Source organism: Perognathus longimembris, chromosome 3 (genome assembly GCF_023159225.1).
Source record: "Perognathus longimembris pacificus isolate PPM17 chromosome 3, ASM2315922v1, whole genome shotgun sequence".
In the NCBI taxonomy this organism is placed as follows: Eukaryota; Metazoa; Chordata; class Mammalia; order Rodentia; family Heteromyidae; genus Perognathus; species Perognathus longimembris.
In genome coordinates, this window is record NC_063163.1 from 81,460,162 (window position 1) to 81,479,556 (window position 19,395).

Here is a 19,395-nt window from a genome sequence, read left to right on the forward strand (position 1 = left end):
GACAGATGGCAGAAGGACACGATGAGGAGGAGCGATGAGAGGTGCGAACAGCTATACCCAGGGCTGCCGGAGCCGGAGGAAGTGGTGAGGGTGCATGGTGCTGGGGCACACAGGAGGTGTTGGTGCTGTCTCCTCAGGGCTTGAGCTGGCTTCTCTGCTAGTGCCATCCCTCCTGATCTGGATGTGCTGTCCCTATGGGCAGCAGGCCCAGAGCTGACCTCGGCTTGCCAGCTCTCCAGCCCCGCAACTGGCCTAAGGGCCCTCCTGCTCTGTCTTCCCCTCTCCATCTTGCACCTGCCGGTGAGTATGCTAACCGCAGCCAGCTGGGCTCCTGCACCCACAGAGGCCGTGGGCATCGTCGTCTTCAGAGACTCTGCCTCATACCAGCTAGGCCCACTTTGGTCAGCTTCCCTAGGGTAAGGACCTTTCCCTGTGCCAATGTGCCTGTGGCCTAGAAAACATGTCCTTTGCCCTTTCTTACACAGCAGCAGCTTGTGCACAGAGGGGCCTCTGGCTCCTTCCATCTTAGCTGCTAGCCGCTGGCTCTGCGGAGGACTCACCTCACAGGGAGCTCTGCCACTAACCAAGTCTGCACATCAGTGGCCCTGCATAACAATCACCAAGCATTAAGGGCAAGTCCACCCGCTTGGTCAGAGCCGTGAATCCAGGACCAGGCTCTGAGCTATGCTGGTAAAATGACTGAGCTCTGGAGCAGCCCTAGCCTGGGACAGGAGAAGCCTGGTTTGGGGTGGGCCTTGGTTAAACACCATGGCCTTTGTGGCTCTGAGCAGCCTGTCCATCACTGCTCCTGACTCCCCAAGTCTCAGTGCAGGTCTCACCAGATGCTGGTGAATACGCACATCACCTTCCCTTGCTCTGACCCGGCGGCCTGCCTTCCTCAGCCTCCACCACACTTCCTCCCTGGCTCCTCTCCTCTCTTCCCTCCAGTCTGCTTTCTCAACTTGCCCCTCAGATCTGATGCTGCACTAGGTCTTGGTCAACAGCCTCTATTTCTGAGGTTCCCACGCACCACCCTGCACGGAGGATGGGCATGCTCTGTAGGAGCTACACTGTTAAAGACAGCGGGCAGAGGAACACCACAGGGTCCCTCAGAAAAAGCTGGTGTTTAGCACAGCTAATGCACCCTCCACCTTACTAAAAAAACCAAATTTACACACACATCATCACATGCTTGCCACTCTTCCAATGGGCAAAACAATGTGTTTATGAGAAGGTAGCACCAAGAAACCAAGTTAGCCAGAGATGGTTCAACCTGACAGAGCTGGGCACGTGCTGCCAGAGATGCACTAGACACGATGGCGACAGGAGGGAGCTCAGAGCTGGATGGCATGTCACTACGCAGATGATGCCGGGCTCCCGGCACACAACACGGTGGGCCACGAGGGGAGGCAGGACAACGATGGCAGTGAGGAGAGGGAGGGTGGGATGTAGGTTTAGTCTCACCTCAAAGGCAGGAGGGGTGTACGACTAAAGCTGTTGGTACGGGAGCTGAGAAAGGCCACTAGATCAGAAACCAAAGGAGCCAGATAGTGAAAAGCCCCGAGGAAGCAAACTGCAGCCAGGAGAGAAGAGAGAGCAGCGCAGTGAGCCCGGGCCTGGCCAGCTGGCTGCTTTGCAGGAGCCAGGGAACAGCCCTGGTGAGGCCAGGGCTCAGCCCCCAGCCCATCAGCCCTGGAGAATTGGCCACCACTCCTCTGCCCTCCTATGTGGGGCTCACCTCAGAGCCCCATGTGGCTTTCCATCAGTTAAGGCTTCTTGGGGAGACACAGTAATGGCTACCCACATCTCAACACTAGACTCCCTCAAGCTCCTCAATGAAGCTGTGCAGAATCCCGAAAATGGGGGTCCTAGTGACGGCCATGCTGGGCCTGCGCAACACAGCGCTCCCTGGAGAAAGGAAGCTGCTGGCCTTTGAGACAGGGAAGGGCAGCGGCTGCGGGGCTGCTGACAGCATCCAGCTGAGGTTGTTCTTTCATCACATGGGGCTTCCCAGCCCCACCACTGCTGATCTGTTTCTTTCCAGTTTTAAGCCATGCCAAGAGGAGCAGCTGAAGGAGGGCCTTGTTCAAGTCTGGGGGGTCACTGCAGCCCCAGCCAGCAAGGCGGGTAGAGAATGGGCCAACCTCCCCACCTCATGCTGCTGATGTCAGGGGCGACCCCTGCCCCGCATCCCAGTGCTCTTGCTTACCTGCCAAGCCTCAAGCTGCTGCGAGAGGTTCAGTTTCTGCTGAATAGCATCCAGCAGCTGGCTGTTGAGAGACATCATGTCCATCTTGCACTTGGCCAGTTCCAGCTCCACAGCATTCTTCCTGAAAAGGGAAGGCCGGGGTGAGTGGACGCCCTAAGCTGGGGCACCTGGAACTCTAGAAGGGGACCTGCAGTCCTCAGGCTCCGGCTGCAAATGCACAACAACCAACTGTAACGATGCTGTGCGACAAGCTTCCACAGGGTTCTCTCAACCTTCAGAACCAACCCATAGGTAAAGCGATTTTTGTCACCTCCCTCTCCACAGATGAAGGAACAGGTTGGCAGTGATTAGAAGAGGAGGGCACGTAAATGAGGAATGGAGCCAGGTACCTGTGGCTCAAGCCTATGATCCTAGCCTCTCAGGAGGCTGAGATCTTGAGGATCGTGGTTCAAAAACCAACTAGGGCAGGAAAGTCTGAGTGACTTCATCTCCAGTTAATCATCCAAAAGTAGGGCTGGAGGTGTAGCTCAAGTGGTAGAACACCAGCCACAGGTTCAAGCCCTAGTACCAGCAAGGAAAACAGCAACAACAACAACAACAAGAAAGATTTGAGCCCAGATGGGATGAAAGGCTTCACATGGCACAGAGGAACTCGCCTCTTGCAGGACACAGTCCTTGTCCTCATGGAAAGGGAAGGACAGGACCCACTGACTCGTAAAGGAGTCATCTATAAGATGGAGACGTGTGCAAAGAAAGCCACACAGGGTGATCATCATGTGAGGTTAGCCAGGAAGGAAACCCGCCACATGGTTCAAGCAGAAAGGAGTTTATTGAGGGGAGAGTAAACTGCTGGCCTGCATGCACAAGATGAAGGTTTGGGGAGACAGATGGGAAGGAAGAAGAGAAAAGGACTGAAAAAGAGCAAGAGAGAAAAGAAAAGAACACAGGGATCGTGTTGAGCTGGATTATATAGGAAAAGGTGCGAGATCTAGCCAGGTGGATTGGATGTGACCTCAGAGAAGCAGGAGGTAACTGCCTCCAGGTGTGCCAGTTACCTAGGTAACTCAGGTACTGGGTGCAGACTTAAACAGGTGAGGGGCATCTGCATGGGGCCCTCCCTGGGGTGGGACCTTACACATCACAGCTTAACTAATGCTAGTACTCAATAATTGAGGAACTGGTGGAATAGTGGGGAACACAATAGAATATGGGCATCAGTAAAGAAACCTGACATGGGTGTTTGCTGCTGCTCAGTGTAGAAGCAAGCCAGAAAACAAGGTGGAGACTTGTAAAAGACTACGTTGAAGGGCACACACAGAAATCTAGCGGGTCAGGCTAAAACTCTCCTCACATACTTTTTGTGTTTTCACGCTTTTGTATGATATATATTTATATATATATTTGATATGTATTTGTATGATATATATTTATATTTCACTTTTCCTGACAGTCCCTAAGCTACTAAAAACAAAAGAAAATTGGTGGGGGAGGAGGGGAAAGCAGGAGGAACGAACTGGGCCGCCCCTGCAGAGAAGCCGCTGGTTGCCCAGACGCCCCAAAGTGTATCGTTTAGTCCTTGCCACGCCCCCACCCCCTCCCCCTCGCACTGGAAACAGAAAAGGGCCCCCATACACATGCCAGCGACCACCCAAAGGTGACCAGGGGATCCACCTGCAGAGGCCACCCGCTTTGATCTGGGACCGCCGCCTGCACGAACAGAAGAGCAGTGGGTCCTCTTTACAAAATGCTCAGCCGCCGCCCTCCCCCGGCGGTGCCAGCACTTCCTCTCCAGCCCGGCCGGGTTCACAGAGCCATTAGTCACCTACCCCACACCCACCACAGGGACCCAGATACACCCGCCCAGAGGCTCTCAACTGCGGTGCCGCGCTAGCTCCGCCCACTGCGGCTGTGGGCCTTTGGGATAGGACCGGGCCTGCCCAATGAGCATGGGGCTCAGACACTGCAGACTATCTCTGTCACGCTAGACGCCATTGGCTGGTGTGGACCGGAGGAAACCCTCGGTGGGCGCTGGTTGCCATGGACGCCAGCCGGGCCACTCAGAAAACAAACCCCAGGACGCTACTCAGCCTTGGCCGACAGGTGGCGCTACACACAGCCTGGCTCTCCCAGGCCTGCGGGTCTGCTCGCGGGCCTCCACACCAGCAACCTGAGCACCCCTCAGTGGTCATTCGACAAACACCCCAGGCCCCGAAGGCACAGTAATCGCCATTAATTTAATAACTACATTTATAAAAGGTGGCACTTCCAAGGGCGAGGGCTAGAATTCCTTATTTCAATGTAGCCACTAGTACCTGATTCTGTTTTTCTAAGGCAGATTGCTAGTCCCAGATTTACCATTTTGTGTGTGCCTGCTTTTGTGTGTGCCAGTTCTGGGGCTTGAACTTGGGGCCTGGGCACTGTCCCTGGCTTCTTTTGCTCAAGGCTAGCACTCTACCACTTGAGCCACAGAGCCACTTCTGAATTTTTCTGTGTATGTGGTGCTGAGGAATCGAACCTAGATGCTAGGCAAGCTCTCTACCACTAAGCCATGTGCCTGCTTTCTTAAACTAGAGTTTGAACTCGTGCCTCATGCTATCCCACTCAGTTCCTCCCACCCCCACCCCCTTGGCTTTTTTAATAACAGTTGGTGCTCTCTAACTTGGGCCATAGCTCCAGCCCAGATTTTGCTAGTTATTTTGGAAATGTACTCTTTTGGACTTTTCTGCTTGGGTTGGCTTTGAATTTCAATCCTTTCCATCTCAGCCTCCTGAGTAGCTAGAATTGTAGACATGAACTCCTGACTCCAGACTTTTGTTTTAGTGAGGACCTTTCATCTTTAAGGTGATTTAGAAAAATTGTCATTTAGCTTTCCTGAAAGTCATCTACTTACACCTCCCCACCCACCCCCGCCTCTTTCTTACATTGTGGGGCCTGAGATCAGGACCTGGGCCCTGTCCCTGAGCCTCTTTGTGCTCAAGGCTAGTGCTCTACCACTTTGAGTCACAAGGTCACTTCCCCACTTCCTGTTTTCTGGTAGTTAATTGAAGGTAAGAGTCTCAGGGATTTTCCTGACTGAGCTGGCTTTAAACTTTGATCCTCAGATCTCAGCCTCCTGAGTAGCTAGGATTACAGGTGTGAGCCACTGGTGCCCAGTTAAGACAATGTACTTCTTTGTATTTTTTTCTGTTAAAACCCAAAGCAGTACTTTACAAAAGGAGTTGATCTATTGGAAACATAGGGGAAAAACTAAACTGCTAAACAGGATGCAATAAAATCTAGAATGCAGAAAAACTGTAAGACAAATGACTTTCTTTAATAAATGAAATACGAAAGGGAATGGGGGGAATGTTAGACTTTCAGGACATATCAAATGAATTAAATATGTAGGTTTTGGAGCTAGAATATAATCTGGTCAAATGACATTTCTGGGACAACTGAGAAAATCTGAACACACTGGATACTAGATGTTACTAGGAAACTATTTCTAGAGTGATTATTGTGGTTGTTTATTTTAGAGAAGAGGGGCTCTCTATAGGTGCATACTAAGATGTATGTTTAAGGCGAGGCACTCAGATGAAAGAATTTGGACTACATATCAATTAGTGCTGAAGCTGACAGATGGAATTGAAAATGTCGATGAAAACTAACTGAACAGTGGGGATGGGAGGGAAAAACTGGGAGACAGCAAGGGAAGGGGTAGTAACATTGTCCAAATGAAATGTTATTCTTTTTGTTATTGTTTGTGGGGCTTGAACTCGGGGCCTAGGGACTGTCCCTGAAACTCTTTGTGCTCTACCACTTCAGACACGGTGCCACTTTTGGTTTTTGAGTGGTTAACTGGAGATAAGAGTCTCATGGGGACTTTTCTGCCTGGGCTGGCCTTGAACCAAGATCCTCAGATCTCAGTCTCCTAAGTAGCTAGGATTACAGGGGTGAGCCACTGGCACCCAGCTGAAATGTCCTCTTTTCCTAACTGTAAACCCTTTGTACATCACCTTTATAATAACTATTTTAAAAATGGAACTAAAAAGATCTCTCTCTCTCTCTCTCACACACACACACACACACACACACACACACACACACACACACACACACACACACACGCTAAGGTTTTTGTTTTTGCCAGTCCTGGGACTTACTAAACTCAGGGCCTGAGTAGTGTCCCTGGCTTCTTTTTGCTTAAACTCAGGGCTTGAGCACTGTCCCTGGCTTCTTTTTGTTCAAGGCTAGCACTCTACCACTTGACCACAGTGCCACTTCTGGCTTTTTTTCTATATATGTGGTGCTGAGGAATTGAACCTAGGGCTTCACATATACCAGGCAAGCACTCTACCACTAGGCTATATTCCCAGCCCTGAAAGCTAAGATTTATAAGTGAAAAAAAAAAAAAAGCAAGACATGTATAGTGTCATCCCACTGTTGTTTAAAAAAAAATCCCACACAACTAATACATTACAAACCCACCTGCAGACACACAGAAAAAGAACTGCCAGAATACACACCCACCTTTCCACAGCAGCATCTACCCAGGAATGGGGGTGAGAGTGGAGAGCCCTGCCTTTGTATTCTTCTGTAAAATTCAGGTTTAAAAATTGGGCCTCTACTTCCATTTAAACAATAAAATGAACCGAGTGGTCTGGACTCACTTTGCAATGGCCTCATCCCGGTCCCTGATGGCCTTCTGAAGCTGCTCCCGTGGCTCCTTGTCCTCGGATGTCACTCTGAGCCGGTCCCGCTCCTCCTTTAGTGCAGTCATCTCCACACTCAGCAGAGTCACCTAACAGACCACAGAAGCAGCAATGGCACACCACTGTTGATGGCTTGGGTGGTTTACCCTCTTCCTCTTCTGAGGAAGGACACTTTGGAACAGCCTCCAGCGAGTGGCTCAGCCCTGGCCCAGCAGCAGGGGGAAATGGGGGGGGGGTTTTCGCAGATCCCTGCCTGTACTCTGTACCACCAGTCAGTTACCAGGTTTTCCCAGGGAGATATTGAAAGACCATGAGCTCATTCATCAGTGTTCAGGAGCCCATTTTACAGAGCAGGGTCTCAAGCCCTGTTCCAGCCATCTGTTATTAACAGGGGTCTGGCTACCATCTCCAGAGCACTTGGCACAACCCGACTCACCCATTCAGCTATCCAGGTCAAAGCCACCTAGCATCTGGACACCTAGTTGAAGTTACTACCTCTTACAATGAACCTGTCACCTTGCCTGTGGTCCATGTCTCTGAGAATGCCATCCTGAGAACCATCATTTGGCAGTGAGGGTCCTCAACGATCACAGCTTACCCCACTCCTCACTGCACATACACTGTGAACCCGGGGGTGGAGGGGGTGGGAGAACAGGGCTGCCTCCCTCTGTGCATACCTGACTGTGCATGGCGCTTAACCTCCTACACAGTTGACAACTGCCACTTTTGGGGAAGTCATCCCAAACCTTTTCCTATCTTGGGGGAGCTCCTGGTGGTATGAGTCTCAGTGGGAGGCATGGCATGACTGCCCCAAAGGAGCAGGTACTGATTTCTTTTCCTTTACAGCTGTGGCAGGGATATGTGAGCTGGACTTGCCAGTCACTCCCCATTCCTGGGCCAGCAGTTCTTGAGAACAGCAGAGCCACAGGCAAGTGGGGCAACTCCAGGCAGCAGGCCAGGCTCCACTGTCCCTTTCTTGTGGCTTCTCCTTCCTGTGTGGGAGCAGAGTTGTCCCACCTTTCTTTCACTTGGTTCTGTAACCAATCAGACTTAATGCTTTCTGCTTAAGTTATGCCAAGAAAATTTGTTGTTTGCAACTAGAAACCCTGCCAGCTAGAGCTTTTGGCAAACATCTGTTAAGGAAGGGGGGAGCCCCTTTGCTAAGTTGATAAGACTAGACATGAACTTAGATGCCTGATCTCACCCTCTTGTTAAATATTACACTGATATTTTTCCAAGGGAGGGCCCATCCATGCAGGCCTGCCTCCTCCCACAGGGGATCCATGTCACCTTTCTGCATACTTACTGGCTTCTCAAGTTTCAGGTTTAATCATCTTCAGGTAAGATTGAAACAGAGCGAAGGCCCCACGATGAAGCTGACAGAGCTATCAGACTGACAAAGCAGAGCTGCCAGCCAGAGGGGCAGCCACTGGAAGGACTCAGAGGACACCCCATGGCAAGGAGCAGAGGGACAGTTTACTACTAGGAGTCAGATAAGGACCTTCAAACCTGGTGCTCTGCTTGAGAGCAGAGAGCTGCAGCCTTCCAGGTGAGGAAGGCTCAGGAGAGGGGCCACACCTGGGAAGCACAGTTTGGGATATCTGAGGCAGTTGCTTGCACATACGGTGTGTCTTGAGAGACAAGGAGAGGTAGTAAAGAGACCCAGCCTCGTCCCAGGCACCAGCAGGTTCTACTGCTTGGTTGGTAGAAGTCAAGACTCAGAAAGCACCTGGCAGAAACAGACAGCCCTCATATCAAATGAGCCCGCCAGGGCCCTAGGCCAGCTGACTAAGGAACAGACAGGCAATAAACAGGGACAGACATGCCAGGCAGAAAAAGCCAATGTTTAATATGCTCCAGATAAAACTCTTGAGAACTTTCTGCTTGTGATCTGGAGAATGTGGACAAGTTAGAGACCAGCAGTCACCTGCCTCAGGAGAAGAGACAAAGGTCTTAAAAGAGACAACCTAAAAGCTGATTTTGCTGGTCCCATAAATTAACTAAAACAGGATGAAAGCTATATACTCAATGCCCCTACTTTGCATCTAGCTCACTGATCTGAGCCATTCCCTTCTGGGGTCACTTTACAATCACCTTGGGCTCCAAGAAGAACAAGATCTGCCGATAGGCTCTTGACAAAAGGCAGACTGCCTCTCATCAAGGCAATGTCATCTTCTTACCATCTTGAAGAGCCAAAAGATAAACAGGACACCTGTCAGGCCTCTGCAGAAAAGACTGAGCTAATGAATGGTCAACTAGGCTAGACCTGACTTGTTGATATGGGTTTAATAATGCATACCTTTCTCACCTTTCTGCCCCCAATTGTCCCTATTTAACCGGAAGCCAATATCTGTACCTGTGAAAATGGTTGAAAATGTCCCAAAGTGCCGTCTTCCCATGGCTGCCATGCAATAAACCTGCTTTCTCTGTCCTTTACTGTTTCTCTCTATTTGGCATATGGGGCAAGTGGCCAGACTTACTATGGGATTCCTAGACTTTGGGCCTGGGGTCTAAAAACTCAGTTTCAGTCTTACTCTCTGAACTGCAACAGAGGAAAAACAACTGTCCCTTGACTAAGTTGAAGTGAGATTGAAAACCCAGTGCAATTGTGTATTCCACTACCTTCTCTCCATCAAGGAGGGGCTTGAGGGCTGGCTACACATAGGATGTAGCTCACTCACTCCAAATCCACTTTTCCCAAGTAAGGTGGGTGTCCTCACACAAAAGCAGCATCAAAGAAAGCACCCCAAAGTCATGCATCTAGAGCTTTATTTGCTCTTTCAGTCAGCGATTACTTGGCTGCTTGTCCAGTCCTGGGCCTTGGACTCAGGGCCTGAGCACTGTCCCTGGCTTTTTTAAGCCACAGGGTTACTTCCAGCTTTTTCTGTTTCTGTGGTGCTGAGCACTGAAACCCAGGGCTTTGTGCATGCTAGGCAAGCACTCTACCACAAAGCCACATTCCCAGCCCCCCTAGTAACTTCTTTAAATTATGAAACAGGCACAAGTCTTTCATCTGTTTGGGCTGTTAGAACAAAAATACCCCCCCACATGGCACCAGAAGATATTAAAAGTTGAGGTCAAGCTGGGTGCCAGCGGTTCATGCCTGTAATCCTAGCTATTCAGAAGGCTGAGATTTGAGGATCAGGGTTCAAAGCTAGCCAGGGCAGGAAAGCCCGTGAGACTCTTATCTCCAATTAACCACTCAAAAACCAGGAGTGGTGCTGTGGCTCAAATGGTAGAGCACTAGCCTTGAGAACAAAGAGGCTAAGTTCAAGCCCCCCAAACAACAAGAAAAATAAAAGTTGAGGTCAGAGGACTCTTTGACTGCCCAACCTGTTTCCCAGAGTTTAGCAAGGAGAAAGCTGCAGCTTTGTGTAGCATCTCTCCGTCCGTGTTTTCCAGTTCTTCACAAGAAGAGCAGTGTCAGCTGTAGCTTCCTCATATCTTCCAAGAAGATAATATCAGGAAGACTACTAGATTATCCCAAAAAGTACTGACAGAAGCAAACACCATGCTAATGACCTGCAGGAAGGGATCCGGAGAGGGGTGGTAGGTAGGACAGGGTTTAAACAATGCTGGCTGGGGCTTCCCCAGATGCCACCCCGAGGACAGAATCTACACACAAACATGGCCAGCAGGGAGAGAGTGAGCCTCCACCTACTTCCAAGGACAGATTTTAGAGGCTCCTTCTTGGGTGGGGCTGTTCCTAAGCCCTTTAACATTTTTCAGATCAGAATTCAGATGTTCCACCACTGCCAAGGAGATAGAATCATGATCAAACAGGAAAGGAACAGTGAGGGAAGCAGCAATTTCACTAAAGCTGAAAAACAGGCCCACAGAAGTGATGGTGCTAACAGAGGAGTGGCCTACAAAGATGTACTGCTCTTAGCTCGCCAACTTCCCTGCCCAGAAGCTGCTGGGCAGAAACCTCAGAGTGGCTTGGGAGCTGTGGCTCTCAGCTGTCAGCATCCACTAGTCAGCCCAATTTGGCTCTGCAGACATGGCTCTGCAGGAATGGAGGATCAGCTATTCTCACTCCTGCCAATCTCACTTTGAGCAGAACAAGGGCTGTTTTCTTCTCTTGGAGACACTTAACTCACCGCAACTTCAGGTCACAGTCCCCTAAGGATCCAGTGGAGACAGCTGCATCTCATAGAGATGGGAGTGAACAGGGGGATACATACACACTCCCAGCACTGGACTGAAGATGGGGGTGCTCACCTGACTGTGGAGTCGCTGCAGCTCTTCTAGGCTTTGCCTCAGTTTACCCCTCTCTCCCTCCATGAGCTCTCTCAGGGCTCTTGAGTCCTCACTTGTTTGCCTTATCTGTTCTTCTAAGGAGTCATCATCAATTCTCCGAGAGCTCTGACAGCAAGAGGAGCGAGCCAACCAGACAGAGAAGGGTGGGAAATGGAGAGGAGATGGGGGAGTAAGTGGAGGGGTGTCAGGAAAAGAACAGCAGGGGAGATGAAGGGAGGGAAGGGAATGAAGGAGGGGGGGGGAGACAAAGGGGGTAACAAAGAAGGGGAGAGAGATTAAGGAGAGAGAATCTCAAGCTCAATTTCACCCTGCAAACTACAGCAAGATGTTCATTTTTGTTTGGGGCTGCAGAGGGAGAAAGCTGTGTAGGTGAATGCCACACCACGCTGATAGTCCCTTCTCCCACCAGGAATACAGCCCACAAAACAACACTTCCTTGTCAGATGCACACAAGGATCCTTCGCCTTACTTTACCCATAACAGGCAGAAAGACATAGCCATTCTGTAGGGGGATAAAACCTGAGGAGAAATAATTTCCCAGAGCTGGGCATGTGAGTGGAGAATAAGCCAGAAGAAATGTTTCAGAACTGTAAGGAGGGATGACAGTCTGTTCAGGACATCAGAGGAGCCACACCTGGAATTCTATGAGGCCCTAGTTCATCAGCTTCCTGTGCTCATCTTTTGGTGCTCACTCCACTACAAGGACCGAACAGAATAGCAACTTGCCTTTTTTTTTTTTAACCTAATACAAATTTCTCTTCCCACAGTTTCTAAGCAAAGCCTTTAAACTTTTTTTTTTTGGCCATTCCTGGGGCTTGGACTCAGGGCTTGAGCACTGTCCCTGGCTTCTTTTTGCTCAAGGCTAGCACTCTGCCACTTGAGCCACAGCGCCACTTCTGGCCATTTTCTGTATATGTGGTGCTGGGGAATCGAACCCAGGGCCTCATGTATACGAGGCAGGCACTCTTGCCACTAGGCCATATCCCCAGCCCCAGTTCAAAGTTTACTTCACTTTCTCCACTAGATTCCAACTGCCCAACCCTGCAGGCAGTGACCTTCTCTCCCACCGGCCCTTACCGTGGGCTCCATGCCATCCACAATGCTCTGTATCAGTCTCTTGAGCTCACTAAGAGCAGTGCGCAGGCTGCCGGCTGGTACATCCTTGGCGGAAGAGGTTTCTGAAGATTCGTCCATGGAGGAGTCTGTGGACACGGCTGAGTCGGCACTATCATTTCCGCGAAGGTGTGAGCAGAGATAGCGAACCTGGCAGTAGGCTTCCCAGAGCTGCAGTCTCAGCTGTGTCACAAGCAGCAATCGTCATTACGTACCTCAGAAAGGACTTGTCTATCTCTCATCTAGAAGTTAAACCCAAATACAGGTGCCAGAGACCTTGGTTCTGGGAGAGAGGGCTTTTGTTTTTAAAATTCATCTGCACCAAGAAACAGTACTTTTTCAAGCCTTGTTCATCTTCCCTAACTCCCGATTCTCACATGTCCTTCCCCACTAGCCCCTCCTGTTCGCTAAGCCAAGCCTTTCTTTAATATATTATTTAGATATGCTGGAGTCAGGAAATGGCTGGGGGAATGAGAAGTATAGAAAGAAGCTAAGGGGCTAGTTCATGAAGGCTCTAGTGCTCTGCCAATGCCTGAGGACTGAGGCAGGTTACTGGTCAACAAGTATCTCCTCAGTGCCACGTGGGCAAGACCCAGCAGGACACAGTCCTCTGCCAGCTCTGCTCAAGGCTTCCGTGGACAAGGCAGGTGGGTGACAAGAGGGTCAGGTCTGCTTCATAGGACTCTAGCCAGAGTGTGAAGGAGCTTCTGAAGGGCCAACAGCCCTTGCCAAGCAGTAGTGGAGCCCTGAAGAAGAGTGGATGGCCCAAGAGCCCTGGGACTATCTGCCCTGCTCGGCTGGCCAAGGACATCAGTACCTGCTCTCTTTCCTGCTCCAGCTCCTCGGCCTCCATGCTCTGCTCAATCTCTGATAGCAGGGATGTGCTGGTGGCAGAAGAGTTTTGCAGGCTCCTTTCCTCAGTGAGCTCTTCCACCTTCAGCTGCAGCTGCCGGTAGGACAGTCGTACCTCCTGGAGCTCCAGCTGGCTTTGGTGCAGCTGTGGGAAGAGCAAAGGCTAGGAGGCTTGCCCAAACCAGACAACAACAGTGCTGGAAGACCAGCTGTTAGACCAGCTGCCACCTCATGGGGAAAGAGGCAGGAGGGGAGATGTGGTTAGCAAGGCCCAGAGCAGGAAGATGCTCACTGTTTCTTTAACAAATAAGCTTCAAGAAAAACAATATAGGGAGGGCACAGAGTCAGCGGGAAACGAGTGAAAATGTGCAGCCATGGGGCCCGCCAGCTACACTGGACATTGATGAAAATGAACCAAACAACTCATGAGAGAAGGGAAGGAGAGAATGAGAGGGAATGAGGGAAGAAATGACACTAAGCAAAAGGAAAGTAATGTACTTACAACCTGATGTATGTAAAGGTAATCTCGCTGTATATCACCTCTAAAACAATGAAGTAATCTTTTAAAAAGGGGGGAGAAGCATTCAGAGACTTATAGAGGCACAGAAGAAAACTCAAGAAACAAACGCCAGGGGGGAGAATGGGGGAGAATGATGAAAGGGGTGACAATGATCAAGAAGCACTGTACTCATAACCTGACATGGAATTGTAACCTTTTTGTACAAATACATAATCATGATGATGATGATGATGATGATGATGATGATGATGATGATGATGATCCTACAACTGGGTAACTATTGCAAAACAAAAAAGGAAGAAAAACAATACAAAGGAGAAAGCTAAGAAATTAAGAAAAGACTCAAGAGTTTTATCAAATAACTGCAATGTGCAGGCCTGTAAACTTTTCAAGTTTATGCCATTTATACAAAAATTAAAATACTGAGCTGAGTTCAAGGACACATTACATTTTGTAATATAACAGTAACATGGTTATATACTTTGAACAGATCTTTCTCCCACCCTGGGCGTTTGGGACCAAATCCAGGGCCTTGCGCATGCAAGCCAAAAGCTCTACCACGGAGCTATATCTTCTTAAAGTTCTTTTTATTTTAGAAGTGTGTGTGTGTATGTGTGTGTGTGGTATGCACATACACACTAGCCCTAGAGCTTGAACTCAGGGCCTGCACACTGTCCTTGAGGTTTTTTGTTCAAGGTTAGCATTTTACCACCCAGCCACAGCTCCATTTCTGAGTTTTTGGTAGTTAACTGAAAATAAGAGTCTCAGGGACTTTCCTGCCCAGGTTGGCTTAGAACTACAATCCTCAGATCTCAGCCTCCTGAATAGAAAGGATTACAAATGTGAGCTACTGTGCCCAGCTCTTTCTTGATTTTTAAAAGCTCTCAGAGGTCATTTTTTCATGGCAGGATTGCAGGAATCAACAAGGTTGCAGGAATCTCCTGAGTTCCTCAGGAGAGAACTCAGGCTCAGAGAAGGGAGGGAGACAGTGTAGAGAAGAAACAGCAACATAAGGATCAGGCTTGGCAATTCCCCCCTCACTACCTCTACTTCACCATTCTGTTTTCTCTGTGGCCCCTTCTCTGAAGTCCACAACATGGCACCACTTTCTGGCAAGGCCACCACTGTGGAACATAAAGACCACTACCCACCACTGCTAAATGCTGCCCACTTCTCAGTGCCTTCCATCAATGACTTGCTTCAAATATAGCAGGGTCACCAGGAGCCTGCCAGTCACTGGGCATATAGCCACATGACACCTGGAGTTCCTACTCTTTGTTTTTGTGGATCACTCCCACCCACCTTAAAATATTTTTTCCCTTGAGACATATGATAATGGAGGAGCATCCTGAGATTTATCCTTTTATAAAATGGCATTTCTGGGGTCACTTCTGTTCCATGAATGAGAAGGAACACTGCATCTTTTTCCCCAGATTGTTTGGCCAGGCCAAGTCAGCTCGTGGTTCCTGCAGAGATGCAGAGATGGCAAGCTGGCAGCAATTCAGAACCCAGCTCTTGTGAAAGAAGCAAGCTGGTTGCAGATCCCTTTGCCAATTCTAGAATTTAGGTACTGTGAGCCTTCACTCACCCTTTACTGCCAGGAAACAATTGGCTAATGGCACCAGAGGCCTGGATGAGCTCTAACTAGGGAGGGATTGTAGCTGGCTACTCAGAGAATGCAAAAAGAACTGGCCAGCCAGCTCTGCATGGTTCCTTGGATTGGCAACACCTGCTGGTTCAGTGGGAACTCCTCCAGCCCATTCTGAGGAAACTCAGAGCCAAAAGAAAATCAGGGCTACCAGGGGTAAAAGCGGCATTCCTGGGAAGCATTTGGCCTGGTTACAAGCAACATATTAAACTGGCAAAATGCTTTACAATTATTTTCTAGACACTCCCGCATACATCTCAGCAGGAGAAGTTCCACAAAGACAAGTATGAGTTCTTATGCATGGGGCAAAATTAGTTCAATTACTCATGCACATTCAAAGGTGCTTAATTAATTATAACAGCAAGAGAACAAAAGGCCAGGAGGGGCCCCTCTGTGATTAGTGGTGGATTCATCACCTGGGCAGAAATGTGGAGAAACTAAACCAAACCAGGGAAGAGTAGGATAACACTCTAAAATAGAAACAGAAAATAGCATTCCTTAAAATAGAAAGTAGCATTCTCTGTGTACCAAAGACAACACTGAGTTTACTTAGTCTAGGCATGAGCAGGGATCCCACCAAATGCTCTGGGTTTATATGAAGTTTAAGCTCACAACACTTAGGTGAACAGGAATGGGAGTGTTCTCCTTACCTGACATCTGAGGGGCTGGGATGGTGTGATCTGCCTACTGGTACATGATCATCACCGAAGTCCAGACCCCAGGACATTTGCTTCTACAGTTACCTCACAGATAGTAGAGGCTGCGCTTTGATAATGAAACCTTCCCAGCCCACTGGGCCCAAGGACCTCTACACACTTGTAGAATGCCTGGCTAAGTATGAAACAGGGCAGCTCAGTGGTCCTTGGAAGGGACAATTTCTTTTACTGAATAAAGACTGTAGCACAATGTTTGATATAAAAAGTGGGTGTTCAATAAGTTGTAATTTCTAATCTCTGTTCTGAGGCCTGCAAACCAAACCAACCAACTTGGATTAGATCAGTGGTTTAAAAAATTCTGTCTTTGTGGAACTGGGAATGAGGCCTAGTGGTAGAGTGCTTGCCTTGTGTACCTGAAGGCCTGGATTCGATTCCTCAGCACCATATATATAGAAAAACCCAGTAGTGGCACTGTGGTTCAAGTGGCAGAGCGCTAGCCTTGAGCAAAAAGGAGCCAGGGACCGTGCTCAGATCCTGAGTTCAAGCCCCAGGGAAAAAAAATCTGTCTTTGCCAGCAGGACCCCAGTCGCACAGTGAAATCAACCAGTGGGCTTCCTGGAGGTAGCAACCTTTCCTTGCCGCCTCAGCTTTCTTCTCCCTGTCTGAAGGTTTCAAATCACAGAATTAAACACATTCCAAGGCCACTGTCTCGACAGCTTACAACTGTGATGTAGAACTGTACAATAACCACCTGAGTCAGCTTTGGTTTTTACTTACAAGCATGGACTGTACTGTCAAGGGGTGGAACTTTGTGGAGGACACTGGTAACCAATGGCAGCTTCCATGAGTAGAACAGAAGGTGCAGACAGAAACTGTTAGGCTGTTTAGGAGAGGCGAGAGAACCCAGCCATAAACTAGGCAAACAGAGTGGGAATTGCCTGGCTTGCAGGAGCCCTCTCATCCATGTAGGCCACTTGGAAGACTGAAAGTGCAGGGCCTGACCTGGGATTCTCACTACCACAGAACACAAGATCCATGGCACTGGTTGGTACATGGTGGTCCACACTTATCCTGACTCTTTCCTCCCAACTGCAGGTCCTCAGTTATGAATATGAAATAACTTTTCATTTGGGAATTCATCCTAGGCCAAAAGTTTCTTTTGGCAGGGGTCATTTGTTTTCCCTTTCCTTTCCATGTTCTATCAGTAACTAAGCTCCAGGAGTGTGCCTGATAGGGAACCAAATGTTGGTCAAACTGACTTGCAAGGGCAAGAGCAACAGGTAAATCAGGCAGGGGACTAGTCTCAATCCTACCCAGGACTCAGTACACGACCTGGGATAAGAAATTTGTCTTCTCTAAGACCTAGATTTATGAGCATTTCTGTCTCCTGTGGAGAAGCCTACAGTGTTCAGTATTATTACTGTCAACTTTGAAAAATGAATAAACTCCTTTTCCAGTACCATTTTCCTTCCTCCCTTTGTTCTTCTCCCCCTCTTCAGTGCTGGGGATGGAACGCAGGGGCTGTGCAAGCTAGGTGAGGCACTATCACCCAACTACACTCAAGCCCATATTCTATTCAACATTTACTGAGCCCCCACCACATGCAAAGTTAACAGCTGAAGGTAACCAAAAACAAGGCAGGAGAAAAGCTGTTAAATGTCCTCCAATGAGGAGCTCTCAGCAATGTTAGCTCCAAGCAGCCTCCCTACAAGCCCAGTGAGGCAAGCCTGGGCTTAGGGCAGGGACACCCCTGGCCAAACACTCTGTCCCAGATGACACTGTCCCGATCCAGTACATGCCTTGCTACACCTATAAGGAAGCAGTGCCTACCTAGTCCCTAGGCTCAGGCCAGCCCCTTGGTAGTAGACACTGTGCCCTCCTTTGGGGGAGACTAGGAGTGATTATGTTTTGGGCTTATTTCTTAACTGAGACCTAGGACTGGGGTGAGGGGAGCAGTTCCCAAATAAGAACAAATATAACTCAAAAAGCAATTTCCTTGGGGAGGAAAATACACGACTGATCAGGCTCACAAAGGGGTCGGCCTGTGCCTTTCCTGGCAATGAGCAGAAGGAGGATGTATTTTGCAGGGTTCAATGGGCAGCTTCTTGGTTTCTGCTCTGCACCAGCCAGCCACATCCCTCAAGCAGACAAGCAACAACAGAGAGCACCATGAACTGAGCAGAGAGAGCTACAGGCACTGTCTGAAATCTAGCATGTTTCAAATAAACCAGGCCAGAATGACACATGGTGTTCCAGCTAGGTTAGCAGCCTAGAGAGAACTGTGTGAAACTACCCCAGGGACCAGTAGCTCAGAACACACAGAAGGAATGGACTGTGGAGGAGCCAGGCATTTTCCTGGCTCTGGACATGTTGGTGGGTACCCAGGGGAAATGACAACAGCGACGTGGTGAGATCTTGACACAACCCTCTTCCCACCCACCCTGGGGTGGTGCTAGCCTCCTGTCCTACCATTCTGGCTAAGTGCTGCTATGGTCTGGCCCTAGTCCTGCAGGACAGCATCTCTGCCCCGTACCTGCAAGTCTTTGTCATGGCCCTGCCTCTCCAGGATCAGCACCCGGTCCTGCAGCTCCTCCACGGTGCCTTGCAGCAGGTCATTCTCCTCTAAGGTGGCACTGAGACGATGTTCCAGCTCCCGTTTCCGATCTGACAGCATCTTGATCTGAAAGGGTGGAGAGCCACAGGGGTGGTGTGGGGTCACACCCACGAATACATCAGAAGAGGGACCAGCCCCAAACAAGAAGGCATGTGTCTGAGTGTTGGGTTGTGAGACTCAGGGGCCCCCACCTCAGAGATAAGAGTTGTGCAATCCTGGGCTGAGGAGAAAGGCCCTCCCCACTAGATAGCTCTCTGGCAACAGGTGGGAGTTAGTGGTGGGGAAGCTGGAATGTGGGCTGCCAGGCAGAGGAAGGAATGGTTAGTGCTCTGGAAATTCCAGAGATAAGACAGACCCACCTTGCCTGCCCTCAGTTTTACCCTCGCTCCACCACTGGCAGGAGCAGAACCTGACCTGTACTCCTCTTCCTTCAAGTCACAAGCACCAGAAGTTACCCAAGGAATCCCTGGGGCTTCTATGTTTTCATACTCAGGTTCTCCTCTGTCCTCTCCCCACAGCTAGACCCTCTGGTGCTAGAGGGCACAGCTCAGATCTGGGGACTCAGCTAATAGAGACAAACAGGGTATAGAAGCCAATGTACTGTATCAGCCTGTGCTCTGAGAAGGAGCAGGACAGGAACCACGTGAATAACTAACTGGCTGTGCTCAAAAGGACTATACCCAAGCAAGTAGTCTATAAGTAGAAGCAAATGCTCTTTCACTGGTGAGGGCGGCCTGTTCACACCGAGCACCTAGCCAGTTTCACGATGCATGCCATCTCCTATGGGAAGGTCTGACTACTCAACTCAGTGCCAGGAAGGCAGTCGAGTAAA

The 19,395-nt window shown here is 49.5% G+C and overlaps 1 protein-coding gene across 2 annotated transcripts in view; it reads right to left on the reverse strand.

The window, feature by feature from the left end:
* The window catches only part of Bicdl1 (BICD family like cargo adaptor 1), an 81,999-nt gene that overhangs the window by 1,384 nt on the left and 61,220 nt on the right, over positions 1 to 19,395 (reverse strand). The window contains exons 4-9 of one of the 2 annotated variants that reach the window (XM_048342852.1): positions 18,483 to 18,629; positions 13,091 to 13,270; positions 12,238 to 12,456; positions 11,122 to 11,265; positions 6,859 to 6,989; positions 2,210 to 2,330 (exon numbers count right to left, since the gene is read on the reverse strand). In XM_048342852.1, coding sequence (XP_048198809.1) covers positions 2,210 to 2,330; positions 6,859 to 6,989; positions 11,122 to 11,265; positions 12,238 to 12,456; positions 13,091 to 13,270; positions 18,483 to 18,629 — 942 coding nt within the window. The remainder of the gene's footprint in view (positions 1 to 2,209; positions 2,331 to 6,858; positions 6,990 to 11,121; positions 11,266 to 12,237; positions 12,457 to 13,090; positions 13,271 to 18,482; positions 18,630 to 19,395) is intronic. The other variant, XM_048342853.1, reaches the window with a different exon arrangement.